This window comes from Salvelinus alpinus, chromosome 24 (assembly GCF_045679555.1).
Source record: "Salvelinus alpinus chromosome 24, SLU_Salpinus.1, whole genome shotgun sequence".
NCBI classification, from domain to species: Eukaryota; Metazoa; Chordata; class Actinopteri; order Salmoniformes; family Salmonidae; genus Salvelinus; species Salvelinus alpinus.
In genome coordinates this window covers 25,648,654-25,676,092 of record NC_092109.1, presented here as the reverse complement: position 1 = coordinate 25,676,092, position 27,439 = coordinate 25,648,654, and the positions used below count along the sequence as shown (strand labels likewise).

Below are 27,439 nucleotides of genomic sequence, written 5' to 3'. Positions count from 1 at the left end.
AGGCAGATGAAACCAAACCCCTGTCCTGGTGAATGAATGGGATCAGTGGTACACAGAACCCAGACAAACACACAGCCTCCCATCCCTACTGCTACCTTCAAAGGCCTGCCCTTAAACACCTGAAAGCTGCTCTAGTCCCTCTCACAGACAAACACTTTTAACTTATTGATCTTAGGGGCATGTGTTTAGTCCCCTCCTGTACTCCCTGTTCACCCACGACTGTGTGGCCAAGCACAGTTTTTGATTGATTGATTAATTCATTTGATATAAAAGTTTTAAAAAATCTCCCCAATTTGTGGTTACAGTCTTGTCCCATCGCTACAACTCCCGTACTGACTCGGGAGGCGAAGGTGTCAGCGGTCGCCAGGTGTACTTTCGTGTGTACTTTCGTTTATTTAGTAAATATTTTCTTACACTGCATTGTTGGTTAAGGGCATGTAAGTAAGCATTTCACGGTAAGGTCTACACCTGTTGTATTCAGAGCATGTGACAAATAAAATGTGATTTGATGCACACCGACACCAATACAGGCAAAGTTAAGGGACAGCGATGTAGAAAGTGATCCGTAAATTACATAACTGTTCTCCCTCAGTGAAGAGATGAGAGCGGCTGCATCCAAAAGGCTCACTACGCAACCTGCTGGTATTTCAACCAATCAATATCAGGTGTGGTGGCGTATGTTAAAGCACAGGTCACTGGAGAAGGCTACTACTGTATAATCATTACTGTGCCCTACACATGTTCCATCTACAAAAACAGACCCATAACATTTCAGCATCATACATCATACCAACTGTAGCTACTGTAAGTGTAGACACAGTTTGATGGACAATGGACCCTGGTATACAGTACAGAATCAACAAAAACATTTAAAGAGATAACATATGATATAAAATAGATATCCTATGGGAAGCTAAGTGCCCAACAGAAACATTGTGATCAATATAACATTTTACCGAAGGGCAGCTCAAAGCGCGAGTCCAGAAGAACCTGGTGGTGTGTTGAGTTCTTGGTGCCGTAGATCTCATCAGCCTTCATCAAAACCTCAGCATCCAGGAAGATCCAGTCCCCTGAGCCCTCCTGAGGGAAGAGAAAGGGCTAGGTCAGAGGTCATAGACAAAGAGACCAGATGAAACTAACTGGGAGGTGAACCAGTGCCCAAACTACTCTGTACATGTTTTATATAAAATCTGAACTGTGTGTTGTAAATGTTGGTTTTCAACATCGGAGCTGGATGTGTGTGCTCTAAATGTTTTGGCCAGTTGTGTTGGTGGTGTGTAACGTTGTATGAGTGTATCATCTGCCCCTCTCACCTCCTCTGACTGGCGGATGCTCTTGAGGGGGATCCAGGCAGTCCCCAGCATGGTGTCCCAGATAAGGCCTTTGTTCCACACCTCCACAATGAGGCCCAGGTCCAAACAGTTGATCTCACTGGAGAAACAGGAGAGAGGCAATAAAGGAGAGGGGGTCATATCAACTCTCATTCAATACAGACTCACAGTTTAATAGAGCGACAGATCAGTAGAAAGAAAGCGACACAGTGATTGTCTAACAAATGTATAATGGTTTCATTCCCTATGTATTGAGTCACCTCCATGAAATTGAAATAATTATAACAGAAACTAGGGTTAAGCGCTGTCTGGCTGTTCACTGATCCCTTGGTCTTTGATTAGGCCTATGCATCATGTCAGATGTCGTGATGCCTTCCATCCTTAATTTGCCATTGAAAAGGATGCAAATACAGCTTGCTGACAATAAAAGAGCATCTCACTTGAAAGCAACCATTGCTCATAATTTCTTCATCTCATTTGCATTTGCGGCACTTCAAAAGGAAGATGAGAGAAGAGATACTTATCAAAAGTGCACTGCCCTCAGTAAAGGTGCAGTAAGAGTGAGCCCAGGTGCAAACAAAAATATTCGAAACCACTAACACTAAAGGCGATGTACCAAATGAAGACAACACTATTACTGTAATGAGCAGACCAATCACCTTCACATCTCTTCGGCTCTTACGTGGCCACAGTGAATGCAAACATGTACTTGTATAAACTGCTTACAGTCATATAGTACTTTTATAAAACAAATATAAAAGAATGAGTAGACAATTTTTTACATTTATTTAAAAATATTAAACCAAGACTCTTTTTGATCAATCGCACACCGACTTCACTTTGAGCTCTCTCTATCGTTCCGCATCATAGATACACAAATTAAAGAACCCATAGACCCACTCCACCGTGAAAACAGCATTAAAAAATCCATTAATAGAGAGATAGAGATCAGTAGAAAGACAGCGACACAGTGATTGTCTAATAAATGTATAATGGTTTCATTCACTATGTATTGAGCTACCATGTCCCAGACCTGCTTTTTAGGACTCTCTCTCTACCGCACCTGCTGTCTCTAACTCTGAATGATCGGCTATGAAAAGCCAACTGACATTTTCTCCTGAGGTGCTGACCTGTTGCACCCTCTACAACCACTGTGATTATTATTATCTGACCCTGCTGGTCATCTATGAACGTTTGAACATCTATAATCTCCACACGGCACAACCAGAAAAGGACTGCCCACCCCTCAGAGCTTGGTTCCTCTCTCGGTTTCTTCCTAGGTTCCGGCCTTTCTAGGGAGATTTTCCGAGCCACCATGCTTCTACATCTGCATTGCTTGCTGTTTGGGGTTTTAGGCTGGGTTTCTGTACAGCACTTTGTGACATTGGCTGATGTAAAAAGGGTTTTATAAATACATTTGATTGATTGATTAACTAATGTTCCATTTGAGCTTCCCATTGTTTGTGGAGTGAGATGGGAATGAACAGCTCCTGCAGCACAGGGACAAACAGGCTTTGGAAAACAACGCTGGAAAATAAGCACTACACAGAACACACCATGTATTCTACTGCATTTATTATTTTTCCCATTACTTTCTAAAAGACACTCCAAAAGCAGGGGTAGGATGGAGTAATGCCTAACTGAGTGTCTCCATGGCAACCAGATGAGTTTGCTTTGAGGCTTCATTCAACCATTTTTCTACGGCTGGCCATGCTTTCCACCTGGCTACCCTTAACCCGGTCAACAGCTCTGCAACCCCACAGCATCTTGCCCAAGCCTCCTGCATTTCTCCTTCACCCAAATCCAGATAGCTGATGTTCCGAAAGAGCTGCAAATTCTGGACCCCTACAAATCAGCAGGGCTAGACAATCTGGACCCTCTTTCTCTAAAATTATCCGCCGCAATTATTGCAACCCCTATTACTAGCCTGTTCAACCTTTCTTTCGTATCGTCCGAGATCCCTAAAGATAGGAAAGCTGCCGCGGTCATCCCCTCTTCAAAGGGGGAGACACTCTAGACCCAAACTGTTACAGACCTATATCTATCATACCCTGCCTCTCTAAAGTCTTCGAAAGACAAGGTAACAAACAGATCACCGACCATTTCTAAACCAACTGTACCTTCTCCGCTATGCAATCTGGTTTCCGAGCGGGTCATGGGTGCACCTCAGCCACGCTCAAGCTCCTAAACGATATCATAACCGCCATCGATAAACGACAATACTGTGCAGCCGTCTTCATCGACCTGGCCAAGGCTTTCGACTCTGTCAATCACCGCATTCTTATCGACAGACTCAACAGCCTTGGTTTCTCAAATGACTGCCTCGCCTGGTTCACCAACTACTTCTCAGATAGAGTTCAGTGTGTCAAGTCGGAGGGCCTGTTGTCCGGACCTCTGGCAGTCTATGGGGGTGCCACAGGGTTCAATTCTCGGGCCGACTCTTTTCTCTGTATACATCCATGATGTCGCTCTTGCTGCTGGTGATTCTCTGATCCATCTCTATGCAGAGGACACCATTCTGTATTCTTCTGGCCCTTCTTTGGACACTGTGTTAACAACCCTCCAGACGAGCTTCAATGCCATACAACACTCCTTCAGTGGCCTCCAACTGCTCTTAAATGCAAGTAAAACTAAATGCATGCTCTTCAACCGATCGCTGCCTGCACCCGCCCGCACGTCTGGCATCACTACTCTGGACAGTTTCTGACTTAGAATATGTGGACAACTACAAATACCTAGGTGTCTGGTTAGACTGTAAACTCTACTTCCAGACTCACATTAAGCATCTCCAATACAAAATTATATATCGAATCGGCTTCCTATATCGCAACAAAGCATCCTTCACTCATATTGCCTAGCATACCCTCGTAAAACTGACTATCCTCCCCATCCTTGTCTTCGGCGATGTCATTTACAAAATAGCCTCCAACACTCTACTCAGCAAATTGGATGTAGTCTATCACAGTGCCATCTATTTTGTCACCAAAACCCCATGTACTACCCACCACTGCGACCTGTATGCTCTCGTTGGCTGGCCCTCGCTTCATATTCGTCTCCAAACCCACTGGCTCCAGGTCATCTATAAGTCTTTGCTAGGTAAAACTCCGCCTTATCTCAGCTCACTGGTCACCATAGCAGCACCCACCCGTAGCACGCGCTGCAGCAGGTTTCACTTGTTATTCCCAAAGCCAACTCCTTCTTTGGCCGCCTTTCCTTCCAGTTCTCTGCTGCCAATGACTGGAACGAATTGCAAAAATCACTGAAGCTGGAGTCATATCTCCCTCACTAACTTTAAGCGTCAGCTGTCAGAGCAGCTTACCGATCATTGCACCTGTACACAGCCCACCCAACTACCTCATCCCCATGTTGTCATTTATTTTTTTGCTCCTTTGCACCCCAGTATCTCTACTTGCACATTCATCTTCTGCACATCTATCTTCTGCACATCTATCACTCCAGTGTTCAATTGCTGAATTGTAATTATTTCGCCACCATGGCCTTACCTCCCTAATCTTACTACATTTGCACAGACTGTATATATATTTTTCTATTGTGTTATTGACTGTATGTTTGTTTATCCCATGTGGTTAAATACTTGGTTAAATAAAGGTGAAACATATAATAAATAAAAAAATTCAAGCACAGAAACATTAAGGCTCTCCTCTATGTCACTTTCTGGAGCACCCTGTTGCGGAAACAGTGAGAGACAACACAATCAAAGACAACACCATCACAGTTAGTGTAAACATAAGCCATCAGTTCAATGCGACAATCCCATGTAGGCTCTTAAACATTACATAGGCTAAGCTCTAGCAGTGGACACAAAACACCCCCAGCGTTGTATTTGTATCCCTAAAGAACAATATCCTGTCTCTAATGACTGAGCAGCATAGCACAGGCGCTATGGAAACAGCCCTAGAAATAAGGTGAGCTGGGGTGTACGGTGTATATATCGATCCATAGCTTTCGCTACATTCCCGTTTTCTGTCAGCCCTGGTGGCCTGAGCCGGTCTCTTGGTGGGGATGGCCATTATCTCACAAGGAAACTGTAGTCTGGACTGGACTCTAGTCTCCAACGCCCTCTGGCTAGCATAGAAACAGAAGCCTGGCCTGACAAACCAAAATACCATTTGGCAATCTGCTATCTCATTAAGAGGAGAAAGGTGCATCCATCCACTTAAGTACTCTGTGAGTCAATTACATAGTACGCAATCAATATCAATTATGTGAATCTGTTACATAAAAGGTTGACCCACAGAACCAACAGGCTACATCTTTCTGGCAAGGAAACACGTCATTGGAGAAGAAAGAAATCCAGCAGAGCCAGTTTCAAGTTAACAGTAAACTTCAGACTTTTCCTACAATAGATACAAATGTTGCCATGAAAATGCCATGCCCTAGCACTTAAACCGATTACCTCAGCTGGATCACACAGTGTCCTGTTCATTGGTTTAGGACTTCTAGTTTGACATTTGATAAACATGATTTACATACAGGAGTAACAGGTGCTAACACATTGTGTTTCATGAACAGTACTACAGAACCAAGCATTTACACTCAGAAACATCCTTGAGACAGATGTGGAAAAATATCATAAAAATTGCATACACAGATGCGCACACACAGGAGTAAGCCTAGAGCTAAAAACAGCACAGCCTACATACGGAACACTGAAAAGAGGAAATTAAATGAGTAACCATGAGGAAGTGAATAGCTGTGAGAACAGGTAAGCTAACTTTCCCGAAACAACAACCCAGCTGGCAGGCAACAACGGGAACAAAACATTCCTGGAAATCCCCGACTGTGGCCTGCTCTCACATATTACTGTCTGAACATCATAAACCTGAACTGTAGATACATAGCATTAGCACCAGAGGCAGACTAGCTGCCCTGCTCTCACCTGTCTGAGTGTAAGAGTACTCAGGTGGTTGCGTCTGCTGCATAATTCCAAAAGACAGTCAGCCTTAATCAAATAAAGGTGTTAGTGGCTGAGCATGGAGGATATACTGTACTGTTACAATAAGTCTGTTGAGCTCAGAGCCATAGACCCTCCCTTCATCGTTCCTCTCTGATCATCATTGAAACAAAACAAACCTGATGTTACCTGATTCTATGTTGACACTGTATGAAAATGTGACACTTGAAACTTAGAGCCTCCAGACAGACTACTGGTATTCTATCCGCCACACACAGCAAGTATGTTGTGGCTTATACGACATACACTACATGACCAAAAGTATGTGGACACCTGCTTGTTGAACATCTCATTCCAAAATTCTGGGCATTAATATGGAGTTGGTCCCCACTTTGCTGCTATAACAGCCTCCACTCTTCTGGGAAGGCTCTCCACTAGATGTTGGAACTGCGGGGACTTGCTTCAATTCAGCCACAAGAGCATTAGTGAGGTCGGGCACTGATGTTGGGCGATTAGGCCTGGTTCGCAGTCGGCGTTCCAATTCCTCCCAAAGGTGTTCGATGGGATTAAGGTCAGGACTCTGTACATCCCAGTCAAGTTTTTCCACACCGATCTCGAAAAAACATTTCTGTGTGGACTTCGCTTTATGCACTCGCTTTATGGACGCTTTGTCATGCTGAAACAGGAAAGGGCCTTCCCCAAACTGTCGCCACAAAGTTTGAAGCACAGAATCGTCTAGAATGTCATTGTATGCTGTAGCGTTAAGATTTCCCTTCACTGGAACTACGGGGCCTAGCCCGAACCATGAAAAACAGCCCCAGACCATTATTCCTCCTCCACTAAACTTTAAAGTTGGCACTATGCATTGGGGCAGGAAGCATTCTCCCGGCATCCGCCAAACCCAGATTCATCCATAGGACTGCCAGATAGTTAAGCATGATTCATCACTCCAGAGTACACATTTCCACTGCTCCAGAGTCCAATGGTGGCGAGCTTTACACCACTCCAGCTGACGCTTGGCATTACGCATGGTGATCATAGGCTTGTGTGCGGCTGCTCGGCCATGGAAACCCATTTCAGGAAGCTCCCGACGAACAGTTCTTGTGCTGACGTTGCTTCCAGCGGCAGTTTGGAACTCGGTAGTGAGTATTGCAACTGAGGACAGACGATTTTTACGCATTATACTCTTCAGCACTCAGCAATCCTGTTCTGTGAGCTTGTGTGGCCTACCACTCGTATTAAAAATGTGTGTAACTGTCCTGTCGATCAGTGTATCAGTGTTCCGTTACTTGTCGTGTTTTGTGGACGTCAGGAAGAGAAGCTGCTGCAAAATTATTTGGGGATCCAAATAAACAAAGACTGAGTGCATAGGACAGGAATAGAGAGGTCTAAGAAGTGTGTGGTTACTGGTCACTTACAACATGAAGTCCTGCTCCCAGCATGGCTGGTCCCCTCGCACAGTGATGGAGGTGCTCTTGACATTCTGCACCTTCAGCGTCACATAGCTATTGAACTTACCTGCAACACAGAAAGGAGGGAAAAGAGGTGAAAAGCCTGCATATAATGACATGAAGTAATGGTGGGAAGAGGTACTGATATATAATATTCGTACTAAACTCAGTAGTGAGTTCCACATAAGCGAGTTCCACTTATGCTCACCACATTACAAAGATAGATTGTCATGTTGAGAGGAAATAAGAGAGTAGATTACTGTGTACACGTAGGAGACCAAGTCTCCATATTACTTTGTCTTTATAGGACATGAGCAGTAATCTGCACGACATCAAATGATTTGCCAGATGGAGAGTTTCTGTGTACAGGTAAGAAAGACAATTGTGGTGGCAGACGTAGCAATGATGGGATAGTAACAGTAATGCTAGATTGGCCAACTGCTTCAATTTGGCTTTGTGTGACTGAAGGACAGTCGGCGACGTAGGTGAGAGGGAAAGCAGATAAGTCAGTTTCCCCATCCCTTCCCCCCACCGCCCTGCACCCAGACCAATTCACTGACCCTGGTAATCTCACTACAGAGGAGTGCCACACAGCCAGGCAGGCAGCAGATATAGCCTAGCCATCCATCCTCTCTCCTGGCTGATGTGATTCACTCACTGCAGAGCAGCCACCCTAATATAGCTCTGGGCATGATCACCATTTCACCTCTGACACTGAGACATAGGCCAGTACAGTAGGACTACGTGACGCAGAGACAGGCGAGACCAGCTTCTACAGCAGAAAGGGTATCTGTCATCTCTCATACCATCAATTTAAAGACCAAGGTTAAAAGACCTTGTTTGATTTATAAACATTTTTAAAAGTCATCACTGTGAAGCAGGTAGTGGCAAATCATTTCATATTTATTGTAGGGGCAGATGTGGCACCACCGGTCACAAAGAGGTGGGGCAAACTTCTTTCTCCTGATCATGACCAGTTAAAACTGCTCTCTTGTTGTCCCATTATGTATTTTTTTTGTTGCCTAACTGCAAAGATTTCCAGTAGCCTAACATAGCTAGACTGGGGTGTCGCAAAATCTATCGTTTTTTTCCTGCTACAATGGAAGCGTACATTTTGGTCAGGGTGAGCACAGAGCAAGTCACTTTATCCTATTGCACTCATGGCAGAAGTCCATCTAGCACGTTGGGGGTGTTGAAACAACAGAACTCCATTCATTTTCAATAAGGGGTTGGTTTCTCTAATGATTGCCTCGCCTGGTTCACCAACTACTTCTCTGATCGAGTTCAGTGTGTCAAATCGGAGGGTCTGTTGTCCGGGCCTCTGGCAGTCTCTATGGGGGTGCCACAGGGTTCAATTCTTGGACCGACTCTCTTCTCTGTATACATCAATGATGTCGCTCTTGCTGCTGGTGATTCTCTGATCCATCTCTACGCAGACGACACTATTCTGTATACTTCTGGCCCTTCTTTTGACACTGTGTTAACAACCCTCCAGGCGAGCTTCAATGCCATACAACTCTCCTTCCGTGGCCTCCATTTGCTCTTAAATACAAGTAAAACTAAATGCATGCTCTTCAACCGATCGCTGCCTGCACCTGCCCGCCTGTCCAACATCACTACTCTGGACGGCTCTGACTTAGAATATGTGGACAACTACAAATACCTAGGTGTCTGGTTAGACTGTAAACTCTCCTTCCAGACTCACATCAAACATCTCCAATCCAAAGTTAAATCTAGAATTGGCTTCCTATTCCGCAACAAAGCATCCTTCACTCATGCTGCCAAACATACCCTTGTAAAACTGACCATCCTACCAATCCTCGACTTCGGTGATGTCATTTACAAAATAGCCTCCAAAACCCTACTCAATAAATTGGATGCAGTCTATCACAGTGCCATCCGTTTTGTCACCAAAGCCCCATATACTACCCACCACTGCGACCTGTACACTCTCGTTGGCTGGCCCTCGCTTCATACTCGTCGCCAAACCCACTGGCTCCAGGTCATCTACAAGACCCTGCTAGGTAAAGTCCCCCCTTATCTCAGCTCGCTGGTCACCATAGCAGCACCTACCTGTAGCACGCGCTCCAGCAGGTATATCTCTCTGGTCACCCCCAAAACCAATTCTTCCTTTGGCCGCCTCTCCTTCCAGTTCTCTGCTGCCAATGACTGGAACGAACTACAAAAATCTCTGAAACTGGAAACACTTATCTCCCTCACTAGCTTTAAGCACCAGCTGTCAGAGCATCTCATAGATTACTGCACCTGTACATAGCCCATCTATAATTTAGCCCAAACAACTACCTCTTTACCTACTGTATTTATTAATTTATTTTGCTCCTTTGCACCCCATTATTTCTATCTCTACTTTTTCTATCTCTACTATCTCTACTCTACTTTTTTATTTTATTTAAACTTGCTATATTGTATTTACTTCGCCACCATGGCCTTTTTATATTTTTATTTATTTATATATATATTTTGTTTGCCTTCACCTCCCTCATCTCACCTCACTTGCTCATATTGTATATAGACTTATTTTTCACTGTATTATTGACTATGTTTGTTTTACTCCATGTGTAACTATGTGTTGTTGTATGTGTCGAACTGCTTTGCTTTATCTTGGCCAGGTCGCAATTGTAAATGAGAACGTGTTCTCAATTTGCCTACCTGGTTAAATAAAGATGAAATAAAATAAAATAAATAAAAGGGGAAGCGAAGTGGGCGGGGGACCGTTGGTTGATGCGAGCATGGGCGAGGGAACATGAACAGGGTGGGACCAAAGTTGGGGAAAGCTGAACTTTTGTCGCGTACGCTGTGGTGCTATTGACCAATCGAAGCTCATTCTAGTTTTAAGCCCCTACAGGATTGGCTGTAGATACCTAGCACTACCTATCTTGTTAAAACCGACATGAGGGTGAAGCTTGCGTGGCTATCCGTATAGTGGATAATTGCTGTCAGGCCTGCTGTTAAGCTTGAGTTGCACGTCGAAATCTTGAAAACAGAATTTTAAGCTTGAACAGCGCAAGCCTCTGCTCCATGCCCAGGTTTCTGATTATTCTGGCACGAGACGAAGTCCATATTATGGCAAGAACAGCTCAAATAAGCAAAGAGAAACGACAGTCCATCATTACTTTAAGACATGAAGGTCAGTCAATCCGGAACATTTCAAGAACTTTGAAAGTTTCCTCAATTGCAGTCGCAAAAACCATCAAGCGCTATGATGAAACTGGCTCTCATGAGGAACGCCACAGGAATGGAAGACACAAAGTTACCTCTGCTGCAGAGGATAAGTTCATTAGAATTATCAGCCTCAGAAATTGCAGCTAAAATAAATGCTTCACAGAGTTAAAGTAACAGACACATCTGAACATCAACTGTTCAGAGGAGACTGGGTGAGTCAGGCCTTCATGGTCGAATTGCAAAAACAACAAAAAACACTACTAAAGGACACCAATAAGAAGACACTTGCTTATGCCAAGAAACACGAGCAATGGACATTAGACCAGTGGAAATTAGTCCAAATTGTAGATTTTTGGTTCCAACCGCCGTATCTTTGTGAGACGCAGAGTAGGTGAACGGATGATCTCCGCATGTGTGGTTCCCAACATGAAGCATGGAGGAGGTATGATGGTGCTTTGCTTGTGACACTGTCAGTGATTAATTTTGAATTCAAGGCACACTTAACCAGCATGGCTACCACAGCATTCTGCAGCGATACGCCATCCCAGCTGGTTTGCACTTAGTGGGAGTATCATTTGTTTTTCAACAGGGCAATGACAACATACCTCCAGGCTGTGTAAGGGCTATTTGACCAGGGAGAGTGATGGAGTGCTGCATCAGATGACCTGGCCTCCACAATCACCCAACCTCATCCCAATTGAGATGATTTGGAATAAGTTAGATGGAGAGTGAAGGAAAATCAGTCAACAAGTGGTCAGCATATGTGGGAACTCCTTCAAGACTGTTGGAAAAGCATTCCAGGTGAAGCTGGTTGAGAGAATGCCAAGAGTGTGCAAAGCTGTCATCAAGGCAAAGGGTGGCTACTTTGAAGAATCTAAAATATATTTTGATTTTCTTTAACCCATTTTTGGTTACGACATGATTCTGTGTGTGTTATTTCATAGTTTTGATGTCTTCACTATTCTACAATGTGGAAAAATAAAGAAAAACCCTTGAATGAGTAGGTGTGTCCAAACTTTTGACTGGTACTGTATATTATTTAGTATATGTAAAGACAAGATTAAATCAAGAAATAGTCTGATGGGTGACAATATTAGCCTATCATTTGTGAATTATATATTATCACATGTGAATTATGCCCAGCATAAGATACAATGCCTTTTTTTGCGACTTTTTCTAATCATAGTTGCACACCTCATGTAGCCTAGCCCATAGGCCTATATGTTTTAATAAGGTTTGTATCACAACTGAAGTGGCCAAATAACTAATTAAAATTAAGCACATTAATCCGCTTTACAAGGGGTGTAGAGCCTAACTGGCATACATTAGCAGCGCGTGAATTTCCAGTTTGGGGAAGATCATTTTCACCATAAAAATGCACCTTTATAGTAAAAGCATTACATGCACAATTGCATTTGCGGTCACTTTTGATAATGGTGTTTTCCGTTAAAGGAACATTTGCGCTTATAGCCTACTACCACATGCGCATTGCTGCACTTATAATGTGAAGAAATAGCCTATTAGTTTGACATTTTAAGCTAAACGTTCTGATCTGTTGCGTCAGCCACATTGCATAAAAGTTGTTTTTTGATGCTACTCGTTGTATTAACTTGGGATCAATCACATGCCACAACTGTCCCAGACTATGTTTGGAATATTTATTTATTGCACAGAATAGGTCGACTGTTGTACTATGAGGGATAGATTGACATAGGCTAGTGCTTTTGCTGTTCGTTAGGCCTACTCATCTTGTTGGCTGACGAAAAGTAAATGTGGACAGTTCTTCAAAATGCACACAGTGGCGTCCCCGATGTGTCTGTCTTCACTTGTAGCCTGTTAGAAAGACCCTATCACCTGACAGAGCCATGTGAGTGAGGTGGTTCGAATTGCACACTCAGGGAGAAGGGCACAATGCAGCACTCCAGGCCGCAAAAGGCCTGGATTTTTTTTAGGGTGCATTACAGCAACAAAGAGGATGCTGACGTGAAATTCGAGGCATTATCAAGTGCTTGTCAAATTGTGAATTAGTGACTGATGTAGTGTGTACAGCCTGCGCAAAAAAACAGAGCTCATGCCTTTCAAGCAACTTTTTTTCAAACCATCATTAGTCTCATCATGCCGCCTTACAATGTATTAAAAATCAAAACATGTAGCCCAAGGTTTGTAGAACTAAAGTCGCATTAATAACTATAAATTAAGCATATAGGAGTACATATTTCTTTGTTGACCGGTCAACACTGAATCGCCGCATGTGAGCATTCCCTCAAATCATTTGGAGAAAATATTTCATTTTTTTTCAGCTTTGTTCAATTGTATTCTTCATACAAAAAGAATATTTAAAAAAATAATGCCACAGAATTATGAGCAAATCTTGTCTGCTAAATTAACTATTGTAGCCCACAGCCATTTGGCATAGCCACGTCAGGAGCACTCAGAGTATGCTATTCTTTTCTTCTGAAATAGACTACATTTTCTTCATATCATGCTTCTGTAGACCGGTCTAAATAATGGATTTATTGTGAAGGTGTAGGCTATATTACACTCAGTCAGCTGTACAAGGAAATAAGCAAACAGGAAACCACTCACTCAGAGGCTCCGCTCCTAGTGGCCGGAGACTTTAATGCAGGGAAACTTAAATCAGTTCTACCAAATTTCCATCAACATGTTAAATGTGCAACCAAAGGGAAAAAAATTCTAGATCACCTGTACTCCACACACAGACAAAGCGTACAAAGCTCTCCTTCGCCCTCCATTTGGTAAATCCGACCACAACTCTATCCTCCTGGTTCCTGCTTACAAGCGAAAATTAAAGCAGGAAAGACCAGTGACTCGGTCTATAAAAAAGTGGTCAGATGAAGCAGGTGCTAAACTACAGGACTGTTTTGCTATCACAGACTGGAACATGTTCCGCGATTCTTCCGATGGCATTGAAAAGTTCACCACATCAGTCACTGGCTTTATCAATAAGTGCATCGAGGACGTCGTCCCCAGTGACTGTACGTACATACCCCAACCAGAAGCCATGGATTACAGGCAACATTCCCACTGAACTAAAGGGTAGAGCTGCCGCTTTCAAGGTGCGGGACTCTAACCCGGAAGCTGACAAAAATCCTGCTATGCCCTGCGACGAACCATCAAACAGGCAAAGCGTCAATACAGGGCTAAGATTGAATCATACTACACTGGCTCCGACACTCGTCTTATGTGGCAGGGCTTGCAAACTATTACAGACTACAAAGGGAAGCACAGCCGCGAGCTGCCCAGTGACACGAGCCTACCAGACGAGCTAAATCACTTCTATGCTCGCTTCGAGGCAAGCAACACTGAGGCAGGCATGAGAGCATCAGCTGTTCCGGACGACTGTGTGATCACGCTCTCCGTAGCCGACGTGAGTAAGACCTTAAACAGGTCAACATACACAAGGCTGCGGAGCCAGACAGATTACCAGGACGTGCGCTCCGGGCATGTGCTAACCAACTGGCAGATGTCTTCACTGACATTTTCAACATGTCCCTGATTGAGTCTGTAATACCGACATGTTTCAAGCAGACCACCATAGTCCCTGTGCCCAAGAACACAAAGGCAACCTGCCTAAATGACTACAGACCCGTAGCACTCACGTCCGTAGCCATGAAGTGCTTTGAAAGGCTGGTAATGGCTCACATCAACACCATTATCCCAGAAACCCTAGACCCACTCCAATTTGCATACCGCCCAAACAGATCCACAGATGATGCAATCTCTATTGCACTCCACACTGCCCTTTCTCACCTGGACAAAAGGAACACTTACGTGAGAATGCTATTCATTGACTACAGTTCAGCGTTCAACACCATAGTACCCTCAAAGCTCATCACTAAGCTAAGGATCCTGGGACTAAACTCCTCCCTCTGCAACTGGATCCTGGACTTCCTGACGAGCCGCCCCCAGGTGGTGAGGGTAGGTAGGAACACATCTGCCACACTGATCCTCAACACTGGAGCCCCCCAGGGGTGCGTGCTCAGTCCCCTCCTGTACTCCCTGTTCACCCACGATTGCATGGCCAGACTCCAACACCATCATTAAGTTTGCTGACGACACAACAGTGGTAGGCCTGATCACCGACAACAACGAGACAGCCTATAGGGAGGAGGTCAGAGACCTGGCCGGGTGGTGCCAGAATAACAACCTGTTAAGTAGATGATTGTGGACTACAGGAAAAAAGGTGGACTGAGCACGCCCCCATTCTCATCGACGGGGCTGTAGTGGAGCAGGTTGAGAGCTTCAAGTTCCTTGGTGTCTCAACTCATTCTGATTGGCTGGGCCTTGCTCCCCAGTGGGTGAGCCTTGCTGCCAAGTGGGTGGGCCTATGCCCCCCCCCCAGGCCTACCCATGGCAGCACCCCTGCCCAGTCATGTCAAATCCATAGATTAGGGCTTAATTTATTAAAATTCACAGATTTCCTTTAGAACTGTAACTCAGTAAAATCTTTGAAATTGTTGCATGTGTTAATATTTTTATTTTTATTTTATTTAACTAGGCAAGTCAGTTAATTAAGAACATTCTTATTTAAAATGGCGGCCTACCAAAAGGCAAAAGACCTCCTGCGGGGACAGGGGCTGGGATTAAAAAATTAAATAAATGTTCAGTATAGTTACAAGGATAAGTGGCTTATAATTTTTTTAATATGTGCATGCTTTTCTCATCTGAGAATACAGTTGTTTCAAAGGGAGTGTGGGGGATGTCAAACCTCTTCCATGGTAGGATAATCCTGAACATCCTCCACCATCATTAAGTTTGCTGATGACACAGCAGTGGTAGGCCTGAACAGTGGTAGGCCTGATCACCGACAATGATGAGACAGCCTATAGGGAGGAGGTCAGAGACCTGGCTGTGTGGTGCCACATCACCAACAAACTAGAATGGTCCAAACACACCAAGACAGTCGTGAAGAAGGCACGACAAAACCTATTCCCCCTCAGGAAACTAAAAAGATTTGGTATGGGTCCTGAGATCCTCAAAAGGTTCTACAGCTGCAACATCGAGAGCATCCTGACTAGTTGCATCACTGCCTGGTACGGCAATTGCTCGGTCTTCGACTGCAAGGCACTAGAGGGTAGTGCGTACGGCCCAGTACATCACTGGGGCCAAGCTGCCTGCCTGCCATCCAGGACCTCTACACCAGGCGATATCAGAGGAAGGCCATAAAAATTGTCAAAGACCCCAGCCACCCCAGTCATAGACTGTTCTCTCTACTACCGCATGGCAAGCGGTACCAGAGTGCCAAGTCTAGGACAAAAAGGCTTCTCAACAGTTTTTACCCCCAAGCCATAAGACTCCTGAACATGTAATCAAATGGCTACCCGGACTATTTGCTTTGTGTGCCCCCCCGCTGCTGCTACTCTCTGTTTACCATATATGCATAGTCACTTTAACTATACATTCATGTACATACTACCTCAATTGGCCTGACCAACCAGTGCTCCCACACATTGGCTAATCTGGCTATCTGCATTGTGTTCCGCCACCCGCTACCCATCACCTGCCAACCCCTCTTTCACGCTACTCTCTGTTCATCATATGTGCATAGTCACTTTAACCATATCTAAATGTACATACTACCTCAAATCAGCCTGACTAACCGGTGTCTGTATGTAGCCTCGCTACTGTATATAGCCTCGCTACTGTTTTTCACTGTTGTTTTATTTCTTTACTTACCTATTGTTCATCTAATACCTTTTTTGCACTATTGGTTAGAGCCTGTAAGTAAGCATGTCCTTGTAAGGTTGTATTCGGCGCACGTGATGAAAAAACTTTGATTTGATAGCTAATACTTACAAGGATTCCTAAATCATTGCTAAGATTAATGAAAATGACTGCAGGTTCTACTGGTCATTGTTTTCAGGCTGGTTGTATTGGTGCTAGCTAGGTACCAAGCTAAAGCTAGCTGCCCCAGAAGTTGCGGTCGAACAAATGATGCTTTATTACCAACGCGGTATTGTAAACACATCGTTTGTGGCTGGTGTTTGCAGACTTTTTTGTACAGCTTTGACAGTGCTACTGTATCTTTTTTGACATGCAAAGACCCAAACGGTGTTCCAAAGTATGCATGTTGTGAAGCTAATAGCAGTGACGCTATTACTGTGTAACTTCGGTAGGGCAACATCTGAATAATAGCTCACTTGGTAGTGTATACCGGTGCTCAACCAATCGGCGAAAGCCAACATCACCCACGACAGAGAAATGGTTGATTGTCAAGGGCAATGAATTCCATTATCTTGGCTTTAATGGATTTCGCCTTTGAGTTGTTTCACTTAAATTTTGTTAGTCTTTCAAATGACTGCTCGATCCACACAGCAGACATTGTGGGCTAGTTTAGGAATGCTGTGTTGCACGTATAGCGCAAATGTTTACGTTGCGTCATTACATCATATACCTACGTTATATAGGTATGCACGTCAGCTTTGACATCGGTTTTGCACATCGGGGCATTAAACTAGAAATTGGTCGATACCGATGTTGGCATTTTTAGCTAATATTGTCCGATTCCGATATGTTCACCAATATATCGTATATCCCTGATAGACACACCACATTCCACAGAAACATAAACAATTCATTGATTGACACTAATGAGGTAATGCAGTATGTTGTTAGTCCCAGAGGTCTAGTTATATTGAAACCTGCTGTAAGCTATACACCGAGTGTACAAAACATTAGGAACACCTACTCTTTCCATGACAGACTGACCAGGTGAATCCAGGTGAAAGCTATGATCCCTTATTTATGTCACTCATCTACACTTTCAATTAGTATAGATTAAGGGGACGAGACAGGTTAATGAATGATTTTTAAGCCTTGTGACAATTGAGAAATTGATTGTGTATGTGTGCCATTCAGAGGGTGACTGGGCAAATAAAATATTTAAGTGTCTTTGAACAGGGTATGGTAGTAGATGCCAGGAGCACCTACTGAGTGTATCAAGAACTGTAACGCTACAGAGTTTTGTTTATCAAGAATGGTTCACCACCCAAAGGACATCCAGCAAACTTTACACAACTGTGGGAAGCATTGGAGTAAACATCGGCCAGTATCCCTGTGCAATGCTTTCGACACCTTGTAGAGTCCATGCCCCAAGGGCACAAGAGTGTGAAACGCAATATTAGGAAGGTGTTCTTAATGTTTTGTACACTCAGTATAGGTCTCCAGTGGGGACATCAGGTATACAGCCAGGCATAGGGCTCTGGGTTGAGAAGAAACAGGTCTAATTAGAGTATCAGGAGGCCAGTCAGCAATACAGACATTACGACCATGATCTGGAGTGGAGACACTCCCCATCTCCCCCTTACTAATTAGATGCCCCATGCCTCGTCTTGGACCACACTTGCTGCTTCTCATGAATACAAGTTCAAAGATAAGAGGAGGAGGAGGAGGCCTGGATTAGATCAGAGCCACTTAGTGATTGTGGTCTCTCTCTGAAAGAGCTCTTCCACCTTGCAAAAAGGACTGAGAATATGACAGAGGGTTTCTTTCTGGTAAGAACACACACCCGCACATGCACGTACACAGAGAGCACGCTTGGATTGTCGTCTGGACCGATCATCAAACAGCAGTTGTCCAACTTTGAACATAAAATGATAGCAGACTTTGATCGGTACCCACACTCTGAAAGTAGACAGTAGATCTGTCCAGGTTACTGAGTCATACGAGCGACAGAACCTCTCGGTCTGTCGCTCCAACTCACCACACATGCCTTAGTCAAGTGTCTTCATTCATTATTGACACATCAGTTTTCCAATAAATTTGTCAGAAAAACACGGATGGTTGGAAGGCTGACATTTACAATTTGGACCTCTCATCAATGTTGTATGGCATAAAAGACATATTCCTCTGTCACAGGGCACACCTGGGTAGTTATGTTTTATGAATAGTGGTAAGTAAGTATTTGCAAGTAGCACTAACAATCAAATGTATGTGTATATTTGTATTCTGGGCCAATTCATGTCAAGCCCAACCAGTCAGTTTTTCCACTGCAAATTAATTCATCCAATTCAAAATATTTAGCTGTAGTTGGGTTAAAATCGGACTCCGTAGTCTTGTGTATCCAAATGCAATACGGCCTGTGCGTCTCCGATGGCTCTTGCCAAGCCACTAACCGTTGCATCACCGGAGTAAGGCTATTGTACATGTGTCTATCTTGCACCGTCATGCAATTATTAAGAGACTAGAGACAATGAGCTAATCCTAAACAACTAGTGTTCTCGTATTAACTAATTGAGTCAATGTATGTAAAGGTGGAACACAAAAGGTGGAACACAAAATCATGTGATGTGTGTGCAAATTTAAATTAGGATTTACCAATACAAAATTATGAATGTAAAGTCAATCAAACAGTTACTCTAAGTGAGGAAAGCATTTACTCAAAACAACTAATAGGTTTATTAGTCCCGAATGAATTAACACTCAAACAATAGCAGTGTACATGGAATATTTAATATTTAAAAAAAACAGTAAATGTCTATCACAATAACACATTGTGATAGGAGTGAGGGCAAACAGTATAAGGAGTGAGGGCAAACAGTATAGGGATTTACCTATGTGGAGGGCGTGGGGATTTGGATTTTGCCAGCACTAATCTGAGCAGTAGTGGCGTGTATTTATGGATGCCAAGGGAAGCCAGGCTTCCCCAAAATATTGGCCCCCCCCAAAAAATGTCTCTCTGTTTCCAATTTTTATTTCAATTTGCAAGAGGCTGAATGTACTGTCTCTCACCGGAGAAAGGATCCGAGCAAACGAAACAGCACCCCTTTGTCTCTGTATGTGTAGCCCATCTATCTATCGACAGATCTATCTGATGGTGTCTGGTCAAAAAGTGTATGACATTGTTGCATTGAATGCAAGGGAAGCCAGCGGGCATTTGGCCGACCCTGATGAAAAAGTATAAAATAATATTCAAATCAGCATTGAGCTAAACTGAGTGAGCTCATATATGAATGGTTCAGGTGCACCCTAAAAAAATAAGTTTCACACCAATCACATCATATCAAGTGAAAAATGTCATTGACAGAAAAACTTGAATTGTTGCATCTCCCTGTGTTGTTGTCCTCCGGTGGCTAGCTAGTTAACTAGCATTTTTTTATTTAGATAGGGGAGACACTGAGACCTCGGTCCCTTTTCCAATTGTGATTACACACAGAGAGAGAGAGAAATCAGAACCATGGAGAGCCAAATCATATTTAGCTTACATATATAGGACTAAATTGTTATTGGTATCTTTTAGTTGTCACTGTATTAGATTAAGCAGAGGTGATTTGATGAAGTTGAAATGGTGCTGGAATAGTGGAGGCAGATCCTGTTTGTTTGAGACTTGCAGTAATTCTTCGTGGTTCTAAATCAATAGTTGTTTAGTGGTCCGAAAATGTCAGAAACATGACCTTTCTTGGTCATGCTGTAGGTCATGTAACTGTTTGTTACATGCAATATGCTTTGTGGACTTCACCAGACAGAGGTTGCTCTCCGGTTTTGTGATGAAAGAAAGGTGTGGTTGAATTTATTCTGCCACTTCTTATTGTCTCGGCCTTAGGCCTATATACCAGTGTCAAGGCATATGAACTAACAGGTTATAGAGCAAACAACGCAATTATCAAAACACATAGGTTGTAATATGCCGTTAGCTTCCCTAGTGATTTTACCCAGACACGACTACTGCTGAGCAGCTCACCTGCAGCACATGGGCTAGAGCTAGGTGGGAAGCAGGGACAGAAAGCCCCACTGGATTACGCTAATACAAAAATCAACCAACCACTGCCCTGACTGATTGCCCTACAAGAGAAATAGGTCAACTGTGAAGGCTTTTTAAAGGTTAACACACAGTCCTAGTTTAGGTCAGCATTCGAGGACATAACTCCTAAATAAAGAGGTAGTTTAAGGACTTACCTGGAGATCCTTGGAGTTTGGCTTTCTTTACTGAAATAGAAAGAGAAAACAACTGTTAGAAACAAAGACATAAAACTGTGTTTTTAATAAAACCGAGACAACAAGTCATTATGCCTGCTCATGATTTACTTCAAGGATATCACATGGACTCTGATAAGGCTGATTGCTGTAGGCTAGCCCTACATTGTGTACAATTAATGTGATCGGGTGTTCACTTCATGTCACTTCGGTGTCCCCCTAAGAGGCCACAGTCAGAGCCAGGATATCCGTCATGCTGAGAGTGTAACCGGATCAGTGAATCACGGACCAGAAAGAAGTCACACGGACACCAATCAGCCACGTGTTATCAACCACAACGACAGAAAAACAAGGGCACATGACATTTGTCAGTGAGGTCTGACAGATTTATTGATATTCAGACCGACATATGGGGGACATGTTGATGAAGCATGGAGTAGGAATGTGTTAGACGTGGCCAGACGTGTCTGAGTGAGCATCAGCATCACAATATTCTCTCAACCTATCAGCAGAAAACACCAGCCTCTCACATTTTTGAAAAGCACCAAATACTAACAAAAGAAAGTGGCATGGGGGATAGAATCCACCACTGTTAATAATTGACAACGTTTACATGCACACAGTATACCAGATAAGGTCTTACACGGAATAAGCTGTTTACATGCAACTTTTAAATCCCGCTCACGAATAGCCCTGTATCCATGAATACACCGAATACTCCTAATTGAAGTTCATATGGGTTAAATGGAATAGTAACTGAAGTCAGTACACTGACTGTAGGCCTATAACCTCTCATATGTAACATAATATTAACTCCTGCTGAATTAGGCATTTCTTGCAGTAAAATGATACAAGTGTGCGTGTAATGTGTCATCTTTGACACTTATACAAGACAGTATTTCAACCACATAAAATATGCACCCAAGACAAACTGTAGTCTATTCATTAACATTCATTCTAAAACATTCATTCAGAAGTTATGACAGAAGAGAAGCTGCATGTACAGCACATTTGGAAAGTATTCAGACCCCTTGACTTTATGCACATTGTTACATTACAGCCTCATTCTAAAATGGATTCAATAAATCATTTTCCTAATCAATCTACATACAATGGCCCATAATGAAAAAGCAAAAACAGGTTAAGAAATGTATGCACATTTATTAAAAATAAAAAACAGAAATACCTTATTTACATAAGTATTCAGACCCTTTGCTATGAGACTCGAAATTGAACTCGGGTGCATCCTGTTTCCTACTTGATATAAGTCCTTCTGTCATAAATTAAATTGATTGGACATGTTTTGGAAAGGCACACACCTGTCTATATAAAGGTCCCACAGTTGACAGTGCATGTCAGATGAAAAACCAAGCCATGAGGTTGAAGGAATTGTCCTTAGAGCAACGAGACAGGATTGAGTCGAGGCACAGATCTGGGGAAGGCTACCAAAACATGTCTGCAGAATTGAAGGTCGCCAAGAACACAGTGGCCTCGAACATTCTTAAATGGAAGAAGTTTGGAACCATCGAGACTCTTCCTAGAACTGGCTGGCCGCCCGGCTAAACTGGGCAGTAGGGGGAGAAGGGCCTTGGTCAGGGAGGTGACCAAGAACCCGATGGTCACTCTGACAGAGCTCCAGAGTTCCTCTGTGGAAATGGGAGAACCTTCCAGAAGGACAACAATCTCTGCAGCACTCTACCAATCAGGTATTTTTTATTTGTATTTATTTAACTAGGCAAGTAAGGCCTTTATTGGTGGAGTGGCCAGGTGGAAGCCACTCCTCAGTAAAAGGTACATGACAGCCCGCTTGGAGTTTTCCAAAACGCACCAAAATGACTCTGACCATGAAAAACAAGATTCCCTGGTCTGATGAAACCAAGATTGAACTCTTTGGCCTGAATGCCAAGCATCACGTCTGGAGGAAACCTACAGCAAAGTACAGAGAGATCCTTGATGAAAACCTGCTCCAGAGCGCTCAGGATCTCAGACTGGGGTGAAGGTTTGTATTTGCTATGGATCCCCATCAGCTGCTGCCAATCGGGATCTTCCTAAGGTCCGACAAAATTAAGGTAGTTACAAATATATTGTACGTTTAAAAAAAAAATTGTATAACAGATTTCACAACACACCAAGTGTGTGCCCTCAGGCCCCTACTCCACATATCTACAACACAAAATCCATGTGTAAGTGTGTGTTATCATGTGTGTGTATGCATGTGTCTGCACCTATGTGTATATTGCTTCACAGTCCCCGCTGTTCCATAAGGTGTATTTTTATCAGTTTTTTAAATCTGATTCTACTGCTTGCATCTGTTTCCTGATATGGAATAGAGTTCCATGTAGTCATGGCTCTATGTAGTACTGTGAGCCTCCCATAGTCTGTTCTGGACTTGGGGACTGTGAGGGGACCTATGGTGGCATGTCTTGTGGGGTATGCATGGGTGTGTGAGCTGTGTGCTAGTCGTTTAAACAGTCACCTCGGTGCTTTCAACATGTCTATACCTCTCACAAATACAAGTAGTGATGAAGTCAATCTTTCTTCCACTTTGAGCCAGGAGAGATTGACATGCATAATAATGTTTGCTCTCTGTGTACATCCAAGGGCCAGTCGTGTTTCCCTGTTCTGAGCCAATTGCAATTTTCCCTCTTTGTGGCACCTGACCACATGACTGAAGAGTAACCCAGGTGCGACACAACTAGAGCCTGTAGGATCTGCCTTCTTGATAGTGCTGTTAAGAAGGTAGAGTAGCACTTTATTATGGACAGACTTCTCCCCGTCTTAGCTTCTGTTGTATCATTATGTTTTGACCATGACAGTTTACAAATCAAGGGTTACTCCAAGCAGTTTATTTACCTCAACGTGCTCAATTTACTCATGATTTATTACTAGATTTAGTTGAGGTTTAGGGTTTAGTGAATGATTTGTCCAAAACACAATGCTTTTAGTTTTTAAAATATTTAGGACTAACTTATTCCTTGCCACCCATTCTGAAACTAACTGCAGCTCTTTGTTAAGTGTTGCAATCATTTCAGTTTCTGTAGTAGCTGACGTGTATAGTGTTGAGTCATCCGCATACATGCACAATGGCTTTACTCAATGTCATTAGTAAAGATTGAAAAAAGGAGCCTAGACAGCTGCACTGGGGAATTCCTGATTCGACCTGGATTATGTTGGAGGCTTCCATTAAAGAACACCCTCTGTGTTCTGTGAGACAGTTAACTCTTTACCCACAATATTGCAGGAGGTGTAAAGCCATAACACACACGTTTTTGCAGCAGCAGACTATGATCGGTAATGTCAGAAGCCGCACTGAAGTCCCACAAAAAAGCTCCCACAATCTTTTTATCATCAATTTCTCTCAGCCAATCATCATTTGTGTAAGTGCTGTGCTTGTTGAATGTCCTTCCCTAGAAGCTTGCTGAACATCTGTGTCAATTTGCTTACTGTAAAGTAGCATTGTATCTGGGCAAACAATTTTTTCCATAATATTTCTAAGGGTTGGTAACAGGCTGATTGGTCGGCTATTTGAGCCAGTAAAGTGGGCTTTACTATTCTTAGGTAGCGGAATTACTTTTGCTTCCCTCCAGGTCATTGTGCACCTACAACAGGACAACGACCCTGAGCACACAGCCAAGATAACGCAGGAGTGGCTTCGGGACAAGTCTCAATGTCCTTGATCGGCCCAGCCAGAGCCCGGACTTGAACCCGATCGAACATCTCTGGAGACCTGAAAATAGCTGTGCAGCGATGCTCCCCATCCAACCTGACAGACCTTGAGAGGATCTGCAGAGAAGAATGTGAGAAACTCCCCAAATACAGGTGTGTCGCGTTTGTAGTGTCATACCCAAGAAGACTCGAGGCTGTAATCGCTGCCAAAGGGGCTTCAACAAAGTACTGAGTAAAGGGATTGAATACGAATACCTATGTAATTTGATTTAAGTTTGTTTTTAATAAATTAGCAAACATTTCCAAATAAATGCTTTTGCTTTGTCATTATAGGATATTATGTGTAGATTGATGAGGGGGAAAACAACCTTATTCTAAAATAGTTAACTTAACAAAATGTGGAAAAAAGTCAAGGGGTACGAATAATTTCCGAATGCACTGTATGTAACTATAGTTGACAAACGGCCTACCAAATGTCCAAAATTATAAGCAGAAACTTGTTTAAATTCAGGGTAAAAGTAGCCAGTAAACTATACGGTCCAGTACAAAGTATCAGCTAAATAAATTATGGAATTACAGTGGATCGAACTGCGTAGGTACTCTTTGAAGTGATTTGTTTGACAATCAGATTAAATCATCACACAACATCCATGATATGCAAAACTAAGCCAGCCCAGACAGCGAAAAACAACAGTAAAGGGGATAAAATATTTACATGCCTCAGTATCCCGTCTGATCAGCATAGCCCAGGCATCTTATCCGGGTTTCTCATAAAGAAAAATGGATGAGTTCTTCTGATTGAGAAGGGCATGGCCAAAAACATTGATGTGTCTAAACTTAAGAAACAATGTTTCAATACACCATAAAAAGGAGTTGAAAAACATCTTAACCTGATAACCATGTTTTGATGGAAATGTTCAGATGTTTCAAAACAATTCACCACTAGTCTGTGACAGACCACACTTTCATATTAACCAATGTGCTGTAATCTTTGAAAGTCAAATCCCTTAATACACAACCCACATCCATACCGACCCAGCCCACCCAAATAAGCTATATGCTTATCCCATAGGGCGGCACACAATTGGCCCAGCGTCGTCCAGGTTAGGGGAGGATTTGGCCGGGGTAGGCCGTCATTGTAAATAAGAATTTGTTCTTAACCAACTTGCCTAGTTAAAATAAAATAAGAATATGCTCTCTGGCACTGGATCCATGGATTCCATCCTTTGCCAGGACAAAACTCTGATAGACTGGAATATGGAGCACATCCGTACACAACCTCTACCCATCATTCCAGTGTAAAGTGTGTGAAGTACAAGTCACAACGGTGAAAAGGTAGTCATTTGTTGAAGGTACGATTAAACAAAGGTATCACAAAGCAGATTGTAACATACAACAAATGGCTATGAAATGGTTAGCCTACCAGATATAAGAATACAAAAATAAATGCTTCCTATAACGATACATTTTCCTTTTATCTACACTGTGGAAAACAAGAGCAGAAAAACAACCTCTAGTGCACTCTGATGTGTTTTTAGACCTGGCTGACTTCAGACCTTTACTGTATCTATATAATAACAGTTATGGGATTGAAAGATGGATTAGAGGGGATTCATTGTGAATGCTGCTCCGGCCTTATGTACAGCCAAATAAACAACTGGACCGGGATGGCAGATGAACAGGATTGGGTGGCGGTGAGTGACAGAAGCTGACATTACATGATTTTAATATCAGCACGTGCAGCTCTTCCCCCTCGCTCTCTGTACACAGCTAGAATAACACACAGCCCAAGTGAGTGTGGCTCTATTTATTTACCCATCTTAGTTTGCCACGTTGCTGGTGGTGAGATTAAGTGGCTATTGGCTAAGAGACAAAAGGGAGGACAGAGAGCGAGAGAGAGGAATTCATTCTAAATACAATTTAAAATGCACCTGCCATCTTCCATTCTCTACACAAGGGGTTCCCAACCTGGGAGAAGCTGAGCTATGACCTAAGTTCCAAGAGTCAAAGAAATTGGACTTGGGAAGTAGTTTTATACAACTACTGCTATATACAGGGGGTACCAGTATAAGATTAATGTGAAGAGGTATGAGGTATTTGAGGTAGATATGTACCCAGGGGCGAAAATCTGATATCAACCTTGGAGGGGACAATTACATTACATTTTCTCAAGAGCAATTCCTGAGGGGGACACCAAAAGTAGTGCTGTAACACATAGCCTACGTTGTAATATGTTAAATGTATATTGAGGAACCATAATTCCTACAACTGAATAATTGATAGGTACAGTAGTTAACTGAAGGGTTTAACCAACTTGTTCAAATGTTTAAATCATTATAATACTACTACTAATAATAGTTATAGCAGTGCTCCTTACCAGTCCAGTATGTATGCAGGTATTCGGACTTACAACTAGCAATATCAAGAAAGGCCAGTAGGTAACAATATGTTACACTGTATGGGTGTAGTTTTCATAAATACAATGAACATGGTGTGATCTCATCTAAAAGAGTCTCCATTGAGAACCATCACAAAGTTAGTCTCCGTATTGAATTGACCTTTTAATTTTACTTTTTCTGATACATTTATATAGTCATTAAATGTGCCACTGGCCTGAGTCTACTACAATATCTTTACAAGAACAAAAAGCTTAAAATAAGTACAGTTCTAAAAGCAAAATAACTACTTCAATGAAAAACCCAAATAAATCAAACAAAATATCCTTCAGTCAGTGTCTCAACTCTTCAAACAGCAGCTATGGACAAGTATGTCGCACAAAGTATGCAATTTTAAATAAAATAACATGAAATAAATAATTTGTAAGTGTACTGTCATGTACTAAAAACTACTCTCCTCTAGGCTGCTTAGTACCCGCTCATACTGCCCTAGCACAGCTCTAATAGCAGTATTCCGCACAGTCCACCTTGTTGGACATAGGGGTTTCCGGGTGGGCAGATGTG

At 42.9% G+C, this 27,439-nt stretch overlaps 1 protein-coding gene across 2 annotated transcripts in view; it reads right to left on the bottom strand.

Annotated features, from left to right (window-relative positions):
- The window catches only part of LOC139552391 (protein unc-13 homolog B-like), a 118,340-nt gene that overhangs the window by 73,522 nt on the left and 17,379 nt on the right, over positions 1-27,439 (bottom strand). For both annotated transcript variants that reach the window (XM_071364106.1, XM_071364107.1), the window contains exons 2-5: positions 20,796-20,825; positions 7,665-7,764; positions 1,314-1,431; positions 957-1,080 (exon numbers count right to left, since the gene is read on the bottom strand). In XM_071364106.1, the coding sequence (XP_071220207.1) occupies positions 957-1,080; positions 1,314-1,431; positions 7,665-7,764; positions 20,796-20,825 (372 nt within the window). The remainder of the gene's footprint in view (positions 1-956; positions 1,081-1,313; positions 1,432-7,664; positions 7,765-20,795; positions 20,826-27,439) is intronic.